The sequence below is a fragment of the Opisthocomus hoazin genome, chromosome 1, assembly GCF_030867145.1.
Source record: "Opisthocomus hoazin isolate bOpiHoa1 chromosome 1, bOpiHoa1.hap1, whole genome shotgun sequence".
In the NCBI taxonomy this organism is placed as follows: Eukaryota; Metazoa; Chordata; class Aves; order Opisthocomiformes; family Opisthocomidae; genus Opisthocomus; species Opisthocomus hoazin.
Genome location: NC_134414.1, coordinates 149,900,205 through 149,919,673, shown reverse-complemented (window position 1 = coordinate 149,919,673; position 19,469 = coordinate 149,900,205). Strand labels below are relative to the sequence as shown.

Genomic DNA, 19,469 nt, shown 5'->3' with positions numbered 1-19,469 from the left:
GAAAGAGGCGGCAGATCTATAACTACTGCAACACTGCCTTAGGCCAGCAAAAACTCAGCACAAGGCTAAGAAGAGGTAGAAACTGGTAGTGAGTACTGTCAGTTGTTTGGCCCAGATCACCCCTATTTCATTCCTCATGCTAGGGCCCCAGGCAACCACTCCTTGCCACTAGCAGACAGATGTGGAGCCTTCTTGAAATTTGTTCCTGCTGAGCTGCCTTCAAAGAGAATACATTTCTCAGCAGTCCATCAGCCTAGAAAAGGTAGTGAAAACCAGGGGTAACTGTAGACGTTGAAGATAACTGTCTTTTCTTGGGCTGATGGGTGGCTTTCCAGGAGAGGTGAAATTCACAATCACTGCTGAGGCCAAACTGAATGCCGGAGGTACTGGAAACAGCATAGCCTCAGAAGAGGAGACAATTCGCAGGGACACCCTGATTCAAACCCTACTCGTTGAGGTACAGTAGGAAATCTGCATGTGCTTTCGGCTTTGTGGAAACTGCAATTCCTGTAGCTGTTGGTTAGAAGCAGTTAGCTAGTGTGAGAAGGCAAGATAGCTGACACAGATGGAGCTGTGTATAGAAGGCTTCTCCATGGGAAAATGAGAGTGTAAATCACAGTGATCTGTGGCATCCACTGTCCTGTCACTGTCTCCTTCCTGGGACCATGAGCATACACACCCTGACACTCCATGGATGTCAGTAGAGATGTAGCAAGAAGGGAGGAGATTCCATACCTCACACATAAGTGCCTTTAGCCTGGGGCTCTAATACTGGGGAGTTGGGTTGAGGGCAGATATAAAATGAAAAGGGATTTATCTTGAGCATCATAAAGCAGCAGCCACATAAGCTTAGTTGGACAGAGTCTGTCTCAGAGGCTGGAAATGTCTGTTTTATAACTAATTTCTAAGCAGGAAGGTGCTCTGGACAGGGTGTTGGGTAAAAGAGGAAGGGAGCCATGGACCAAGAGATATTCTAGTGGAGACAGGGCAGAAATGGGCACAAGGGGTGTTTTGTCTGTATAGCCACATCCACATACTGTTTTACACCATTAACTTGTTCACATTTCATGATGATGTTCTACACTTTTCTTCCTCTTCCTGACCACTTCCCTGCAATCCAACAGCCTGAAGGTGTTAAAAAAGAATTTACTCAGAGCTCTCTCATCTGCACGAAAGGTAAGGCAAGTTTATTCATTCTTTCCAGGGAGATAGGGGACCTTCTTCACTATTTTGTAGGTTTTGTCCTACAAAACCAGAGACCCTTCCAGGGCAGGAAAGAGGGTCTCAGAGTCAAGGTGCTAGGCTACAATTCAGTATTTTCAGAGATATCTTTGACTCATTGGGCAATTCTCTGCAGCAGTTTCATTACTCAGACTGCAGATCCTAACAGTCACTGTAGTAATGCTCACAAAGTGAAGACTTCTGGAAAAAAGAAGATTTTAACAATACCTGTTGTCACATTTTCTCATCAGGCACAAAGATTTCTGAACCAGTCTCTCTCAGCCTGCCAAGAAACATGGTGCAGAGATCAGCCAGAGCTTATTTTTCTGTCATTGGTAAGTTTAGCACTTAGATTAAAAACAAAAGTAAATGGCATTCCTCTTGTGCTGCACCAAGTATCACCATGTATACATACACACTCCTAATGTAAAGTTGAGGAGATAATATTGAGTTTAGAGAAAATGTTTCTTACTTTGCAAAATGGCAATGAAAGACAAAGAGGACAAAATAGTCAAATTATTTCGACTTGTATTGCATTTCAGATTATACTGAATTAGTATATCCTGTTCTGTATAGTACAACAGTTAATTCAGCTGAAAAGTAAGATAAAAGATTGAAAACAATTATTCTGATTTCTTGGAAAGAAGACTTCAGAACTTTTCTGACTGTATAATTTCAAATTTATGCTTCTGTTTACTGAAAAACGTTTGTCAGTTTATAAGTTTCCATAGAAAAAGACTTTCAGGTCCAAATCAACTCTACTAATCCTAAAGTCATTCTCGAGACTGACAGTTCTCTTCAGTGAAATTTTTTTGAGGTGCTGAACTCAAATTGCTTTCTAAACACAATTGTTTTGCGTGCCTGGGTCAGCGTGAGGTGTGCTGATGCTGTGCAATGCAGGCTCTGTAACCCATCAGCACGATACCCCACATCTTGTTCTCACATGTGCACCCAAAACTGGAAGCAGGTTGTAGAAGGCAGGGAAACCTAACCCTTCTAGGGGTAGCACAGCTGTTTCTCAGAACCCCTGCCAGCCAACATTGGTGCTCAGTGTTTTCTCAAATTCTCAGTTTCTCTCAGGTGTCCAGTGTCAAAATGAAAAATAAAAATAAGAATAAAAATGTGGACATTTCAGCCTTTCTTCTAGGTTGTTCCTTTGGTTACTGTGATTACTCTATATTGGTCATTGCCCTTGGGTTCATAATAAGGTAATATAAAGCAGCGTATGATGCTGTGTAACAAAAGCATTTTAAATAAAACTGACTCCTTATATCTTTCATTCTCCAGGAGACATTTTGGGTACAGCCCTGAGGAACATGGAGAATCTCCTCCACATGCCTTATGGCTGTGGAGAACAGAATATGGCCTTGTTCACACCGAACATCTATGCCCTGGATTATCTGAATAAGACTGGGCAGCTAACTGAAGAGATTAGACTCAGGGGTACTTGGTATTTATCCAGAGGTGAGATGCTTTCATATTCTTCCATCTAATATTGTGATTGTGTGCACTGAATTCTGAAGCCCTACACAGTGAAGATCTCTGATTTCTAGCACCACATTTATTGCATAGGAGCAGGCGAAGATAGCACTACAAAGAAGCATGTCATACTTGCAGGAGCAAAAGCAGCTAGACTTCATAGTGGCTGGCATTATTCACCAAACATATGTTACTCAAATCAAATCCCAAAGTCTTATTGCTTCAGTTGAATGAACAGCAGAACTAGTCCTTTTCTGTGATTAGAAAATATGTCGTCTTTATTGTGTTTTCAGGGTACCAAAAACAGTTATCATACAAACACCAGGATGGATCCTACAGCTCATTTGGGACAAGAGATAACCAAGGGAGCGTCTGGTAAGTGATGACACTTTCTGTTTCCCTAGTGCAGGATTTTTAGGCTTTGAAAAATGGTCAAAGTATTAAGCAATTCTTATTTTTAATAGACTAAATGGACATAACTCGATTAATTTGCATAATCTGGTAAATGAGAATAACTGGAAAGAATGCAGCAAAAGGATGATAAGATGATTGGGGGCTGGAGTACAGAAGGTTCAAGGGGAGGCTGAAGGAACTGTGTTTGTTCAGTCTGTAGAAGAGGAGGCTAATGGGGAACCTAGGTAAAGGTTTCCACTACCTAGACAGGGACTGTAGAAAAGACAGAATCCGACCCTTGTCACGGGTACACACAGTAAAGACAAAAGTTTGTCCTTACTTAAGTTGCAACAGGGAAAACTCCAACTCAGTAGAAGGGAAAAAAAATCTTCCCCAGGTGAAGGCTGCTACACTGAAACAAATGCCCAGAGAGGATGCAGGTATCTCTATCCATGGAGATTTTCACAACATGATCGAACAAGACACTGAGCAACCTGACTGAGCTTTGAAGTTGGCCCTAGTTTAAGCAGGTGGTTGGACTGGAGACTTCCAGAGGTCCCTTCCCACCTAGGTTAGTTCATAATTCTAATAATTAAGATTAGAAATTACTATCATCAGTCACCAAGCTGTGTCTTTATTTCATCCCTGCTCTGAAAGAATGGTGTCAGCACAGTAATGGAGAAACCTCAGGCCAGTTTTTAATATCAGGGTTTTAACCATCTTATTTATTTAAAACTTACAAAACACTTGTTTCTTTTACCTCAGACACTATGGAGCTCACTTTATGCCATTTTCTATGCATATGCAGTTGCTGGTAAACCTTCTTGGTTTTGTTCATACCTTTACCTGTTTTCTGTGGTCTGGTTCACCTGCAGGCTCACTGCCTTCGTGTACAAGTCCTTTGCACAAGCCAAACGCTACGTCTACATTGACGACAATGTCCTGTCTCAAGCTCTGATTTGGCTGGCAAGCAAGCAGAAGTCAGACGGCTGCTTTGAAAGTGCTGGGTCACATTTCAACAGTGCTTTGAAGGTAACCAAGACAAGTATAGTCCCAGACTTCCAGTTCTGGCATTGAGACTGATTTGGATCGTTTCTGCCAGACACAAGCTTATCACCATAACCTTACTCTTCCTAGTACTGTTCTCTCCTGTCTCTCATACACAAGCAGGGCATGATTCTTATGTCTGATACTGATGATGAGGTAGAAACAAGTATAACTTTCAGAGTCAGAAATCTCAGGTTTTAATTTCCATCACTGCATTATGTGTTCACCCACAGGCTATAATGTGCTTTATTGCATATGTGCAGAAGCCAAGAAAACACGTGAAATAATTTTGGCTTTATCCTGAGTGAACTTGATCTTTCTTGTTCCTATGCACACAAGGAGACAGAAATTACTTGTGATCTCAAATCTAACTGATCTCTGAACTATGCATTAATTCATATTTTGTTTCTTTCTGGGACATCTGTATTCAAATGCTCTTTGCTTGTGTTTTCTTCAGGGTGGAGAAGAAGGTGAATACTCACTCACAGCCTATGTTGTGGCAGCGTTGCTGGAGGCTGGACACTCTGCTGCGGTAGGTATTTGATGCTGTTATGGTCTATTAGTCTGGTCAGCCATTTCTCATACAGTGCACAAGTCCTCACATCTGTATTCTTTAACAATGTGGTAAATACTGATTGTAGGACAGTACGGTCAGCTAAGGATATCTGTTTCCAGAACCCTGCAGTTGCTATAAGTATTTGACGAGTGTTACAAATCAGTTGTGTATCCAGTTTCTATGGATTAATTTGAAAAATCCCTGAGGAATCCAGTTGTGTTAAACAATGGCGGTCTACGTAGGTGCAAAATCCAGACTGAATTTTCAACTCCACCCAGTTTGGAATTTTCTCTGAATTTGCCCACTCCAAAGTCCAAGCTATCCAATTCTTCAGTCCTACAGACTCTCTCTGTGCATTTAGATCCAAGCTGTGTTTCCATTTCCTTATGCCACTCTTAATAACAGAAGGAAATAATGAGCTGGTGGTGGGAATACTTGCTAGGCATGGGGGAATGACAGCCAAGTTCTGTTCTCTGTAATACACTTCCTGCTTATCCTTGAGACCTTGGATTTTTGCTGTTTTTTTGTTCTTTGTAAAATGGGGAAGATGAGAATTGTTCCCAATCCGACAAGTATGTTCTAGGCATGTCGAGTTTTGCAGGTCCCTCAGATACTGTGGTGTGGTGCACCATTTAAGTATCTGAGACTGGCAGGATAAAGACATTGTGCAGAATCAAATAGTTCTTCAGCAACATGAATTTAGTTCCCAATATCTTCATAAGAAGCTCCAAAACCTGGTGCTACATCTGTAAGTGAAGCTGCATAGACAGGACATGGTTAGTAGTGTGCTGGTGATGTCTGAGCTGAAGTAGAGCTCACAGAGGTAGTCTGTAAGGCTAAAAGGGCTGAAGAGTTATCTTAATAGCTTTAGCTAGCAAATGAGTAATAACATTCATCTGAGAGAGCCTGCTTCATCATGAGGTCTCAATATACTTTACGTAATTCTCTAAAATGATCCACATTTTAGAGCTAAAGCAACCAAGGGACAAAGGATTCACCTGCATAAAGTCATCTCACAAGTCAGGAAAAGAACCAATGCTCTGTTAGTCCAGCCATGCTGTCTCTAAACAAATGCAGAAAGAAGGCAGCACCACTGGAAGGGCATTTTTTACAAGATACACACTGTAGGCCCTTATATATGCCATGGATCATGTGTATTTTTAGCCTGGAGGGTCAGCGATGGCTATGATGGAAGTATTTAAAGAGAAGCTGAGACACAAATCCATGTACCTGATAACCCTACTCTGTTTTGCATTACCAGCATCCTGTCATTCAGAGTGGCATGAACTGTTTGGAGACTGCATTTGGCAATGGGGTCCACAACCTGTATACCCAGGCTCTCTTTGCCTATACTTATGGCTTAGCTGACAAAGAGGAAAGATGCCAATTCTTCCTTGAGAAGCTGAACAAGACAGCTACCAGTGATGGTAAGTGCAGCACGGCCATGATACAGGCAATACAGCTGATGGAATGGCCTGTGGTATGATGTAAGCTATTCTGATGTACAGTTTTTTCATTCATGCTGCTCCCTTTCCATTTTCTGCCTGCTATGCTACTGAATTTATCTCTATGAACTTCTCTGTCTCTTTTGGCTTCACAAAATATTGAGCCATGGCCTGATTTTCTTAGAATTACGAAATAATGTAGGTGGGGAGATACCTCTGGAAATCAGTCCAAGTTATTTGAACATTGTACCTAGTTTCCCCATTACTCTCCTCCTGTACACACTGAACAAACCCAGTTCTCTCGACTATGTCATGTGCTCCAGTCCACAACTGCCTTAGCATCCTTCTGCCACACTGCCTTCACTTCAACCCCTCTTCAACTTATACAGCCCCCTTTTCTTAATTCCCTTTCCATCCCTTCCTCTTCTCTTTCCCATCCTGGAACTAAAGCTTATCCAGTTCATGACACTGATGGCTGAAGAAACTTTTGGGTAAAGGCAGAGAGGGAATTGTATGCCTGTCTCCCACATGATGCTGTAGTGAATTAGCCAGCAAGTAATTGTTCCATGCTTTTTACACCCCACTTTTCTTTTTTTCAGGTGGTACTGTTCATTGGCAGAGAGAAAATAAGCCACCAGCAGAAGATTTCCCTGTCTTCTATGCCCGTTCCCCTTCTGCTGAGATTGAAATGACCAGTTATGTGCTCCTGGCTTGGCTCAACAAAGCCAAACTCAGTCCAGAAATCTTATCTTACATTTCTCGCATTGTGCGCTGGCTTGTCAAACAGCAGAACCCATACGGCGGTTTCTCCTCCAGCCAGGTAACAACTGGGTGTGGTAAAAACAAAGCTTCTGGGAGCAGTCCAGCCTGCAAGCTAGATCTCACTAGTATGACATATCTTCATGACTGCGTATTCGTTTGAATAATCTTTGATAAATGGTGCTCACAAAAGTCTCATTGTCAGGGCGCATTGTGCTCTTCATAGGTAGCTTCATACATTTCAGTTTTAGGAAATAGGAATTTACCCAAGTTTCAGGTTAGCAGTAGGCAGCAGTCACTGTTGAGACAGCATTATCCCAGGTTTTCTGGGATGATTCCAACCTATTGTCCCAGCACTTGTATCTTGCCCCCTTAGCTCTTTGCAAAGTCACCCTCCATTTCTGACAAAGTGTCAGGGAAATAGGAGCTGTGCTAATATCGTGCACCATCTTACAGCTGGGTCTCTATCTACTTACGGATCGTGTTGTTCTTTTCAGGACACTGTTGTTGCTGTCCAAGCTTTAGCCCAGTATGGATATCTCACCTTCTCTAAAGAAATTCTTAACACAGTCAAAGTCAACTTCATGGAGCATCCCACTGAGACTTTCCAGGTGGATGACAAGAATCGCTTCTTACTACAGCAGGCTTCCTTACCCACTATTCCAGGGAATTACAGCGTGGAAGTGAGTGGCACTGGCTGTGTCTATCTGCAGGTAAGCAAGCTGGAAACTCAGTGTCACCCCTTTGAGAACTAAGCTAGGGGTTCTACATACCTCATGCCAAAGCCACGGAAGTCTGTAAGTTTGTGACCATCTCACACTTCCCATCTCTTTTAGACCACCCTGAGATACAACATCCATTTGCCAAATAAAGTTGCAGGATTTTCTCTCTCTGTAAGGCCGGCCAATGTATCCTGTACAAGTAACTTCCCACCAAAATTTGACCTTGTCCTCTCTGCCAGGTAACTTCCTCTTATTGACCTACCCCCTTGCATGCATAGTTTGGTAAAGCATCCAAGGAAGGATTTAAGCACAGGCAGTTAACTGCTACTGTGCAGCTACAGGAAGACAAACAGCATCTTTGGGAACTGAAAATGTCATTCACTGGTCTCCTCTCCATCTGCAGACCAGACTAATTGAACTTTTCTCACTTTAGTTACACAGGGAACCGCGGAGTCTCCAACATGGCTATTATTGATGTGAAGATGCTCTCAGGTTTTGTTCCTGTAAGATCTTCCCTGAACAAGGTAAAGAATAGGAGCGAAGTGAATGGTAAACCCTGAAAACAAAGGAAGCTGATAAAAACAGTCTCTGACTAGCAAATTAGCGCCCCAGGGGAATTCTGCACACTCCCTGGGCATAGCCTATCACATACCCTGTGTCGCAGACTTGTAGCTGTTCATCTGTTGAAGACAAATCTGATAGGATTTGCCAAATCCAGTAGCCCAACTGTGGTGAGACTGCTGCAGCTTCATATCCCCAGGTCCAGCCAAAAACATGGCTAAGTGTGTATTCCCAATAGGCAGACATGGACACTACACATGTACATACATATACACATATTTAGACGTATACACATATACACACCTGGACACACAGATCAACAGAGCCAGAAAAGACAGCACTCACACAAACACCAATGGCACAAATAGCCTTATCCTGTTCCCCTGATCAGACTGAAAGCTCATTTTTGGAAAAGATAAAGAAGTATATATTTATATATGTATACACACACACACATACACATGCAGATGCAGAAAGTGGATCCCTTTGGTAGCTGACCTCAGACACTCAGTCTGCCCAGTAGCTGCCCCTGGATCCTTCTCCTGCGCAGTCGCTGGCACCTGGACACACGTGCCCTTGAGGCACAGCCTCACCCCAGCAGCTGGAACTGAGCCCCCCGGCACCCACACGTACGCATGGTGGGCAGCTCCAGTAACCAGCTTTCGGCATGCAGTCTCTGCAGCAGCCCATCTTGGATCCCCTGGTCTCCCAGTTGCCTCGCACAGACACATACACAGGCACACACAGAAACACACGCAAAGGAGTCCCCGCTAACTGGTCCAGCCCAATGGCCCGGCCAGTATCTGCCCCCGAGAATTTATGGTCTCTACAGTAACAGGCTCAGACCTCCTGGTCCCTCCTGTAGGCAACTCAGATCCTTAGGTATCTTCAATATATGGCCCAGACTTGTGCCTGCTTCAGTAGGTGGCTGCCAAACCGCTGAACTCACTCACCCACTAGTCCAACTTTATATTCACTAGCGACCACCCACTGTCACACACAGCCACACGCAACAGGCCTGAAGTCTGGTGTCTCGAGGTGCTGGCACGCCAGACACATGGCCCCTGTGACTGTGGTCCCCTCTTCAGTGGCTTGCACTCCACACACACAGGTGCATATAAAATAGAAAGCCCCTCACCCAGGAAAATAATTGGGAACAGAGTTTAATAAGAAGAGAGGCAAGATTGTGGTGACCAAGAGCAGCGCATGGCCAAACAAGCGTACTGACCAGCAATCTGTTTACGTGCAACTGGCCCTGTTTATCCCACTTTCCCACTGTCTTCTCCCATTTTCCCACCCTTTTTCCTCCCAGTCAGACTTTACCCCTCCCTTTGTTACTTCTGGTTCTTCCCCTAAACACCCTGTTTCTCGAGTCCCAGCATCCCATACTCAGCCCCGTGCCCCTGTCGTCAGCGTTCCCCTTCAGTCAGTAAGTTGAGCCAGGGATACTCTGCTGTGTACTGACCTGGTGAGTCTCCCTCCCAGACAGCAGGGCTGGTCACTGCACAGTGGCAGCCCCATGGGGGAGCCAGGTCAGGGTGCCCTGGTGGCTCTGCTCAGGTTATGGAGGTTTCCCTGGCTGCCCTTGTTCCTCTGTGCTCCTTAGTGTTTGTGGGGATGAGCCTTTAATCGCACAATCAAACAGAATCTATGTAAGAAATACTTCTGCCATAGTCAAATTCCTCAAATTGGCATTTTGCAACATTATCCATTTGACATGATTATTCCTTCCTCTACAGCACAGTTTAACAAAGAAAAAGTGGGTACTGCTGTTCCTTTATTATCCAGAAATTTGGTCACAATGATGACAATTCTGTGGAGAGCATCAATAAGAACTTCGTTTCTGTTCCTAGTGTAATTTAGGTTCTGCAACAGATGCATTATCTTCAAGCTATGAGCCTAAATCTTCAAGTAGATAAAAAGAAGGACGCAATTTTTTGTAGAGTCTGCTCACAGCTAGGTGCATTTATAACCATTTAGCATTCAGGTTTCAGTATCTTTTCTGACTAGAACTGTACAAAACTTGTGACTTTGGAGGATTTTTCCATTGAGATGCTACCTGTTTGGGAATCCTACTCCTCTTAATACATACTTTATATATACTTCATGTACTTATATGTACTTTATATGTACTCCTCTTTATATGTATGGGAAAAATAGCTGGTTTTTAACATTTGGAATATTTTTCATGTATTTTTATAGTAAAATAATTTTGCTTCTGTGCTTTTCTAAAATTTTTTTAAACTTTTGGGCTTTTTAAATATACAATGCACAAGAAAGTGAGTCAGCTTAAGCTGCAGAAATGATCGTGTAATTGTGAATTCTCATTGAAATGAGAGCACTCTTACGTGACTGATAAAAGTCACACATAGCAAAGCTAACTGATAAAACTATTTTTCATTGTGATTGGTTTGCACTTGACATGTTATGAAAATACTCAACTTGCACTTCTTATTTTGGCCATGAGATATCAGTGTAGCACAACAGAAGCATGGCAGCCACTTTAAACAGATTTTGCTATAGAATAGTTATTTGTAAGTCTCCTTGGCAAGTCTCCTATGTTAACATTGTTATCATTTGCCTCATTTAAAGCTTCAGCACCGGGATTCTGTTGTGGATCGTGTAGACATCAAGAATGATCACATCCTCTTCTACCTTCAGAAGGTAAGTTTGGGAGATTTCTTTTTGGTTTTACTAAATTGGAAGTTTAAAACAGATAAAAGAATAGTCTCATTAATAGCAGATTAGCTGTATGTATATCTTAAAGGTGTAAAGAGACTTCACTCAGTCCAACATCAAATATATCTACACAGCAGTTGTAGTCTACAATGAAGAGATGTTTTTGTATTACTTTTTGTGAAGAATGCTGTAGGATTAAATAGCATTTCACAAACATAGCTAAGTTGCATTCCATATTGTAAAAGTTCCCAGTCCACATAATATTCTTCAGCCTCTAAGCGATGCTTCTCACCAGTTGATCTGAGAGTATTTTACAAGCAGTCAGTGTCATCCTGTCCCTTTTAGAGAGATTTCTGTATGAAAAGAATAGCCCTCCCACATCAATGACATTAATGAGAGAGGAGATAGATGAAAACCAATACACAAGGGATCTTAAAATACCAGGAAAGGAAGGACAGAGGAAGTAAAAATAAATAGTAGTAATATCTACCTCTCAAACACTAATTTCTATTAGTTGGTCTCCAAGGAACTAATAAGGAAGATTGGAGTCAGTATTCTGAACTCACAGAGAAGCTGAGGTGTTGAGATATGAAAAGTTTACCCAGCAGGGCATCACTGATGCAGAGCGTTCTCAAGAGCCCCTGTCCATAGCTCCATTCCTATAAAGAAATCAGCAAGATAAAAACAAGGACAAAGGGAGAAGAGAGCAGGGGCACAGTCCCAGGCACACTGGAGAAATCTTGAAGCTGAGGAAGATGAGCAAGGAGGAAAGGTTGACACATCCGGCTGCAAGAGTGTGGAATGAGGAACAGAACCACAGGGGAGGATGGGGATTTTGAGTTCAGTGTGATTAAAGAGAGAAAAGAGGGGAGGAGATTCATAGGGATGCTGGAGGTGATTTTAGCTGGGAAAAGGCAAGGAAGGAAACTAACAGTGACTTTCAGTGAGAAGATGAATGCTGATATGCCGAAAGCCACAGTAACCCGGGAATGGCAGGGGTAATTGGCAATGGAAATATGAAGAGGAAGAAAGTGAAAAGCACGCAATTTTAGCAAAAGCTTTTAAACAATTGTCTGATTTGACATCAAGTTTATAGTCTGAAGAGAATTGTAGAATGGCACTTTGTCACCCAGTTTAATCCAGAAATGTATCTGTTCAACCTTAGCCTCAGCAACAGGTATGAAAAGAAAGTCTGATGCATTTTCTTGTCTTGCCATTTCAAGGTCTCCCAGAAGGAAATCAGCTTCTCCTTCAGTGTGGAGCAAAGCCTGCCTATCTTAGATATCAAACCAGTGCCAGTACATATGTACGATTACTACGAAACAGGTAGGTGACCTCAGTAGGCTGGAGCATAACCTGTAAAATTAAAGTACTGATCTCCACATCCACAAGGTGTGGACAGTGGATTCTCCCTTGCTATCTCTGTGCAAACTTCACTTCTCTGCATTTGCTGCCTTTGTTTCTCAGGAAAGACGAATGGAGAGCAAGCTAACAGTTCTACTGACTAGACTGCAAGGGGTTTTCAGAAGCACAGATAGTTTCTGCCCCGCTGTCTTTTCATTTCTTGCTTCATTTCAACATAAAGCAGATTAGAAAGTTATACATCAGGAGTTGCTTTCTTACAAACTATATACAGAAAGAAGTGTGGTTCCGCTTTCTTTCTACGGTTTGAACACGATGTTTAAAATCAATAACTTATAGGCAGCACTGTTCCTGACTTCCCTGATCTGGCTTATCTCGTATTTTTGCTTCATATTGCCAGAGTAGGCTGCAGTCAAAGAACTGTTCCTTACTGGAATTTAAATACTGAAGTCGCAATGACAGTCACACTGAACCCAACAGGAGTTTAAGCACCTAACCAGAAAATTAAGTGTTTGACCATCTTTCTTGATCTGCCCTCAGGGAACTAAAATTGCATCAGACATTACTCAGTTGTGGAATTTATGTTATCAAAACTGTGGCTGAGGTTCCCCCATGCTTTTCTCAAGGTTGGCACAACCTTTGCGAACGGCATACTAGCAGACAAGCAGCAGTAACCAGGGAATTGACCCTGGAGTGCATGTTCTGCCACCAGATCCACATCCTGGGGGATCACAGCACTGACGTGTCCTGACAAACATGGCCAGAGGAGTGCACCGGTGTCTGACGGTGCACACGTGCAACTGGGTGCTTTGACAACTGGAAGACTTCCATGAAGTCTGTTGAAGGTTTTCTGGTTCATAATGTGTTAATCACAGGTGCGCATGGACTTGGGTCAGAGTGATTTCTCACTTTTATGCAAATCTCATCTTCCTTTCTTCTTTCCAGATGAATATGCACTTGCAGAATACAAAACACCCTGCTCCTCACCTTCGGCCTGAAATCAGATACGTGCCAGAATCAGCAATGATTCAGAAGGTAACAGGCAAGCATTTGTAGAGGAAGAAGAGGATAAGAGACTTGGTGGTTTCTGGGAGGGCAATGACAAGCACATAGAAGAATGGGGAATAAGCAAATCCCAAATTGCAATAGATCAGAGTGACACATTCTGGCCCACGCTTCAAAAGAGCTTATGGTTAGTGTGGATCAGAAACTCCAAATTGTTTTTCCTAACAAAGGAGACACTGTGCAGTTGTTAACCCTGACCATCCATCTTTTTGGAAACGCACGACATAAATTCCAGTGGGAGCTTTGTATAAAGGTAAACTCCTGAAATGTGTATTCTTGGCCACAGATTCCTTTTCAGGAATCCAAGATTAGGAGAAGAATCTGCTGCTGCTTCTGTAGATTTTATTTGGTTTGGACTTTCCATTTATCCTGAAAGAAGATTCTGAGGAAATTTCTTTGATCTTCACCCTTTTCAGTGATTGAACTGAATCATTTACAGATGTCAGAATTTAATCACAGGAAGACAACTATTAAGCAGTTTTTGCCTCTGTTTAGAAAGAAGATTCTTCTTTGGAGTAACATCTCATGTTTTACTGCTCTTTTTAATAAAACCTTCTGATTGGCAATGCTATTTGTCCCAGTCTCCACTCCTTGATCTATCTACAACTGGCTGCTGTAAGGCATTTCATAAGCAAAAAAAATTCATACTTTGGACAGGTCAGTCAATGACACTGACATCCTGACATCCGTGACCTCTTGTGGCACAGATGGGATCAGGGCCTTGGCCTATGTGGTGGAAGCTTTCTACCCAATGTCTAGCAGTGGGAGAAACTAGAGATTTGTAACATCAAAAATCTTTGAAATGTGGTTAGGGAAGAATGATGGATCCAATGGAGCCCTTAGAGGGAGAAAAATGAGAAGATCTGGATGGAGAGAATGATGAAGAGAACTACAAGGAGCTTATGATGGGGTGGAAAAGTATAAGAAATTCTCTGTCATACTGTCTGCATTTAGTGAACAGGTACAGCAGACAGCCACACACTGTGGCTACTGTTCCTCACAGTCTGCAGTGACCTGACATGACTTTCATCCTGACCAGATCACACTGGTGGAAGGACACAGAAGCCATCCACATATCCATAATAATATGAGCAGACATCTGCCAATTAAATCATGTCACTGAGCTGCTGTTTCTTCTGTTGTGGTGTTAGACATAGTCCTAATTACAGTCTTAGAAGAGACTAGCTTATTTATCATGAAAATGGGCTTCTCAAAGCAGATTGTGATTCCTACAAACACTTTACTCAACAGCAATGTGCCTGCTGTGAGGCAGACCACACAACAGCACAGAAGCTGGTAGGAGAGGAGCAGCCCTTTGTACACCCTGAGAGCACCTTTCAGGAGGGTATCAGGCTTACCTAGAGACGGCTTGAGTGAAACTAATTCTATCGCACTAAGCAGTGCGGGAATCTTCCTGCTAAGGGGCAACCATGACAGAGACCTACAGGCTCAATGTAATCCCAGAAAGATGCAAAAGAAATTTTGAAGCTGTAGAAGCACATAAATATTGGTTTGGAAGGGACCTTTGGAGGACATTAACTGAAACTTCCGGTTCTAAACAAAAACACCCAGCAGAAACATGCAACTCAAAGCAGGAGACAGTTGCAAAGGAATAATCTCCGCTGTCTTGCCAGGACCTCAGCACTGGCCTGAGGGATGCAGGCTCTGTAAGATGAGATACAACCGTGAGCAGTGTATCAAGATGCATGACTCAGGCAACAGAAGACATTCAGACCCGCAGGCAGACCTGTCCACCAGATCTGCACTGCATTTACTGTTGTAATTCCAAATAATTTACTAAATGTTAGTTCTCCTTGTAGCCAACACCAATCATGCACAGGTCCTTCATCGCACTGTAAAGGGCAGTCATCCAGGAGATTCCCTAAGGAAAGGCCCAAGGGGTGGGAGAGAAAAAATTGAAGGACATTTTACATGAAAGCTGTAAAAATATAACCTGTCGTCCCCAAACCAGATTCCTTTCTTCTTTATGTCTTTCACCAACTTCTACATACTTTTAACAAAGAACTGTAAAGTGATTTAGCACCAGGTATGTCCACTGAAATAAGATCCCAGAACCTAAAGCCTAAAGGTCAGCAGAGGCCTACTGACATCACCTTTCTTGCTGCATCCAGGACAGCAATGTGCCACTTGTCCCTAATGAACACAAGCGCAATGCTAGGGACTATCTATGCTGAACTTCCAGTCACATTGTCTGAAGTAATATTTTTCTGCAGGGGATGTTCCCCGCTGAGTCACACACTAACATATGCATATATACACACACCTACAGGCAAGGAGCCTACTCATCAATCTGTTACTCCCAGTAGTTGCTCAGTTTTCTGCAAGTTCAGACATGCAGTAAGGTTCCTGTGCTCCAGTATGAGTTATTACAACTGTCTTTGATTTAGTCAAATACAACACCCTTCATTGCAAACCTTGCCACCTCTGCAAGCGAAGGCATTGTAGGCATGCAAAACCAGTCACTGATCTTGTCTTGGACAGTACTTGAGATCCAAACTCTGCTCAGGCACCTTCGTGGATAAAAGCCAAAGACAGGAAACTGCAACTTCATAGAGAAGAGAAGCTTTTTCTAGAGAAGTTACTGATGGGACCCAGGTCCTCTGGGACCCCTAATCACATTGCAGTTAAGCCAGCCTAACACATAGGTGTTGCTGAACAGTGTATTCTTGGTCCCGGTCGCCTTTTCTGCCTTTGCTCCCATCCATGATTTCCTGGCCCTTAAGGTGGTGCTCAGCTTGACCTCACAGAGACCAGGTCAGAGATAGAGACCTAACTCAAGCCTGACAAGATTTAGAGGGAAAAAGTGTGTTTCTTCCTTCCACCTGTTTGAATAAGCTTAACATGGGGTCAGAGAAGAAGTAGGACACAGGCAGGAAAAAACGCACCGTCCCTTTCAGCAGGGCAAGGACACAGCTCAGCTACATCAGAGACCGGTTCTGCAAATCTTGGGAGCTTTTGCAGAAAGCTGAGCAGGCAACGTGTCAGTACTCCACCTCCTACCTCTACTTACCTTCTTACAGCACAGCCCTGCCTCTGTGTGTGCTCAGTGGCTCCTGCTTAGGGTCACAGCTGTGGTCTCCAGCTTGACTTCTCTCCCTTTCTCCATCCAAACTCCTAGAAAGAGGGTAAGTCTTCCTTTCCATTGCTGTAATTTGCCTGCTTGTGTTTATGGACCTAAAGACAACATCCTGACACAACTTAACAAAGCCAGAGTGCTCTGGTCTCTGCTCAGATCACAAAAGTGGTAATAGGAGTGTGTCTTATCTAACCTGTGATAGCCTTGGTTCCCAAACACTAGGTACTATCTAGAATGAGAAATAGTTTGAACTGAGGCATTACTAGTCACATGGAAGTCCATCCTTTTCTTCTCCCTGGAAATCCATTTCTGTTTCCTCACGTGTCCTATGAAGATGTAGTTGTATGCAATTTGAGCTATGCTCTGAAGACTTGAAGCACATAAAAATAAACCAGTGTAACAAACAATTAAACATCTCTCCCCACAAGGTCCCAGTATCTGCTCAGTCTCAGATTTCAGCTATTTGCACAATCTTTGTGAAGATGGTTTCATACACTGAGGTCAAATAATAGCTCTGGGCATGTCTTAGCTGTGTCTACTTGGTCATACATCAACAGATGCAGACAAATCCAAATCCTTCTCCCCAAATCTGGGTGGGAAAGAAATGAACAAGCTGAAATCTGGAGGTTAACTGGCCCTGTTTAGACATGTCCGTGGTCTGCTTCAGCACCCACTACTCTGACTCTCATGTCAAGTCACCCACAAACTTGGGTCTTCTGTCCAAAATGGCAGGGGACTTCACAAATAATTTCCATCAATCACAGACAAACACCCTTACCACTGGATAGCTAGCCTGGTGGAGGAACAAGCACATATAACAACCTCCAGAAGTCTCTTCCTGGGTGCCTTTCATGTGCATTTGGAGAAGGCCTGAGATAGGCAAAGAGTTTCTGCAGATCAGCTAGCAGGAGGATGTTCAACTTCAGAGTAGCACTGGGGTCCAGGCAAAAAAGCAGACTTCAGCAATTCAGCAACACCAGGACCTAGGAAACCTTAGGAAGCAGCTGGACAGTTGCTCTAAACAGCTGAGGAACTGGCCACAGGACTGTAAGGCTTTGTGAATTTAGATCCTGGCTGTTGTGGGCTAAGTACCTTAACACACTCAAGAACCTGCCCCTACACTCTGACATCTCTCTCAGCTTTCTAAATACACCAGCTGGCATTTGAAAGCGTCCAGCACATAGCAGCTTTTCATGTGGCAGCACTGTGCATGCAGGCGAGCCTGAAGGGGCACTTTGATGCATAGAAACAGCACTTCTGAGCACACATCATGCCATCAGTATTTTTGGGTACTCTCCTTAGGAGGGACAGAAATACAGGAATGGGAGACTCTTCTTTTCGTTGGGATGAATTTAAGGTTTGTTTTATTGAGGGACAGGAGTAGTTGCTTCCCCGAGAATTCTGGTGGAATTCCATGCAGTGCAACTGATGAGAGTTTCTACCTTTTGAAGAACGAGTGACATTTTGAGAAAAGGACGTAATGAGGTGGGTGGTTTTCACCTCTTCCAGTTCTGCTGAAACTGTTTTATCCCCAGCATTTCTGCTCCCATCAGAAGCACCCCCTGAGCACAATGCTTGACCCAAAACGTCACACTGAAAGCATTGTTATCGTGTTTGCATGAGACCTGTGAGTGACTTCTGCTACAAAGAGACACGTGCTGAGGAATCAGCTATGATTCTGAAGATGTTAAGGTGCCAAGCTGCTTTTCAATGACCCCAAACTTCCTCTTACTGTCCCATCCCTGTCAGCAGAAAAGATTGTGCGAGCTTGAAGAGAGGTCAGTGAGGCTAGTTCAATCCACCTTCTTCAGCTGTGTACACTCAGCCTGCTGCTAAACAAAAGCTTTTGTTTAATGCCATTCCAGTGAATGGCCAACTGCAAGCCTGGTCAGATGGAAACTGATATGAAAGGCAGATTCTTTCAAAAGCACAGCATTTAAATTTTGCTACAAATTTCTAAAACTCTAGGCTGAGAGGGAGTGGCTGGGACAATGCCAGTGCTATTTAGCAAAATCTGCATTTTATAGCCTTCTTTTATCTCTATAACTCTTTTACCTCCAGCACAACTAGTGACACAAATTTTTTCTCACGGAGCTTGCATCACGCGAAGTTGCTGATGCAGGAACTCGGGAGTTTGCTTAACCTCAATGCAAGTGAGACGAGTTGAACTATGTCCTACACTCACTGCATTGAGATTTTAATTTTGCTTTTTTGCCAGGGGTAAAAATAGAGCTTTGAGGCTGTTCGGCCTGTGTTCACTGTGATATACCTATATCTATGTCTATGTCTATATCTGTCTACTTCCATATTATGCTGTTTTAACGTTCTTTCTTCTTACATGTCACTACCTAAGAAATTTTACTTAGAATTGACGTATGAGCACTAAAAGGGAATCTTGATTTTGAAATGCCGCAAAAAATGAGATGTTGCACAACAAACTACAGCAGAAACCTACCATGCGCAGTAACAAGGACGATACCTTGCTATTGCCCAGTCAGTTGTGCACTACAATTTCTTTCCTTATGTGTTTCACCTCTTCTCCACACTGCTGAGCCACCCAACCCTTAGTATTGCCTTACCAAAGGGGAACTCCTTCCTATGGCAAGAAGTCACGAAAGTCTTAACTGAAGTGGTGAAGTAACAACTAGACAAAAGATGCAGAGTAGGTACAGAAGAAATCTCTAGAAATCCCACATAAGCGCGAGAGATGAATTTGGGAGTGTGGGAGGGTTCTCACTCTTGATGTTTCAGACAAGTGAGTAGAAGCCATGTTAATGTCATCCTTTTCCACAAGCAGAGGATGCAACTTTTGGGTCCTATCTCAGTCAGTTGATAAAAAGGCTCATTTCTTTGCAGTTGGTGCCCTGCAATGATGCCTGTGAAGACCTTTTTACCACCTAAAGCACTGTGAAGGTGCACTGATCCTCACTGCTCTTTGAGACTGCAATAAGTACATGAAAACCTGAGCCAAAGGATTTTCTTGTTAAAATTCCAGATGAAAAGATATAAAAATTGACAAGGAACTTCAGATACTGGGTTTTTAGGATCATGTGAATCAAATAGATAAAATGGTAAGGGTTGCC

The 19,469-nt window shown here is 43.0% G+C and overlaps 1 protein-coding gene across 1 annotated transcript in view; it reads left to right on the top strand.

Moving 5' to 3' along the window:
• Positions 1–13,238, top strand: part of LOC104336155 (ovostatin) — a 31,402-nt gene extending 18,164 nt beyond the window's left edge. The window contains exons 22-36 of the mRNA XM_075441419.1: positions 336–457; positions 1,125–1,176; positions 1,473–1,556; positions 2,509–2,685; positions 2,994–3,075; positions 3,969–4,125; positions 4,598–4,672; positions 5,958–6,123; positions 6,741–6,961; positions 7,398–7,613; positions 7,737–7,861; positions 8,056–8,146; positions 10,776–10,847; positions 12,086–12,188; positions 13,170–13,238. Coding sequence (XP_075297534.1) covers positions 336–457; positions 1,125–1,176; positions 1,473–1,556; positions 2,509–2,685; positions 2,994–3,075; positions 3,969–4,125; positions 4,598–4,672; positions 5,958–6,123; positions 6,741–6,961; positions 7,398–7,613; positions 7,737–7,861; positions 8,056–8,146; positions 10,776–10,847; positions 12,086–12,188; positions 13,170–13,222 — 1,796 coding nt within the window. The 3' untranslated portion in view covers positions 13,223–13,238. The remainder of the gene's footprint in view (positions 1–335; positions 458–1,124; positions 1,177–1,472; positions 1,557–2,508; positions 2,686–2,993; positions 3,076–3,968; positions 4,126–4,597; positions 4,673–5,957; positions 6,124–6,740; positions 6,962–7,397; positions 7,614–7,736; positions 7,862–8,055; positions 8,147–10,775; positions 10,848–12,085; positions 12,189–13,169) is intronic.
• The last annotated feature ends 6,231 nt before the right edge of the window (positions 13,239–19,469 follow it).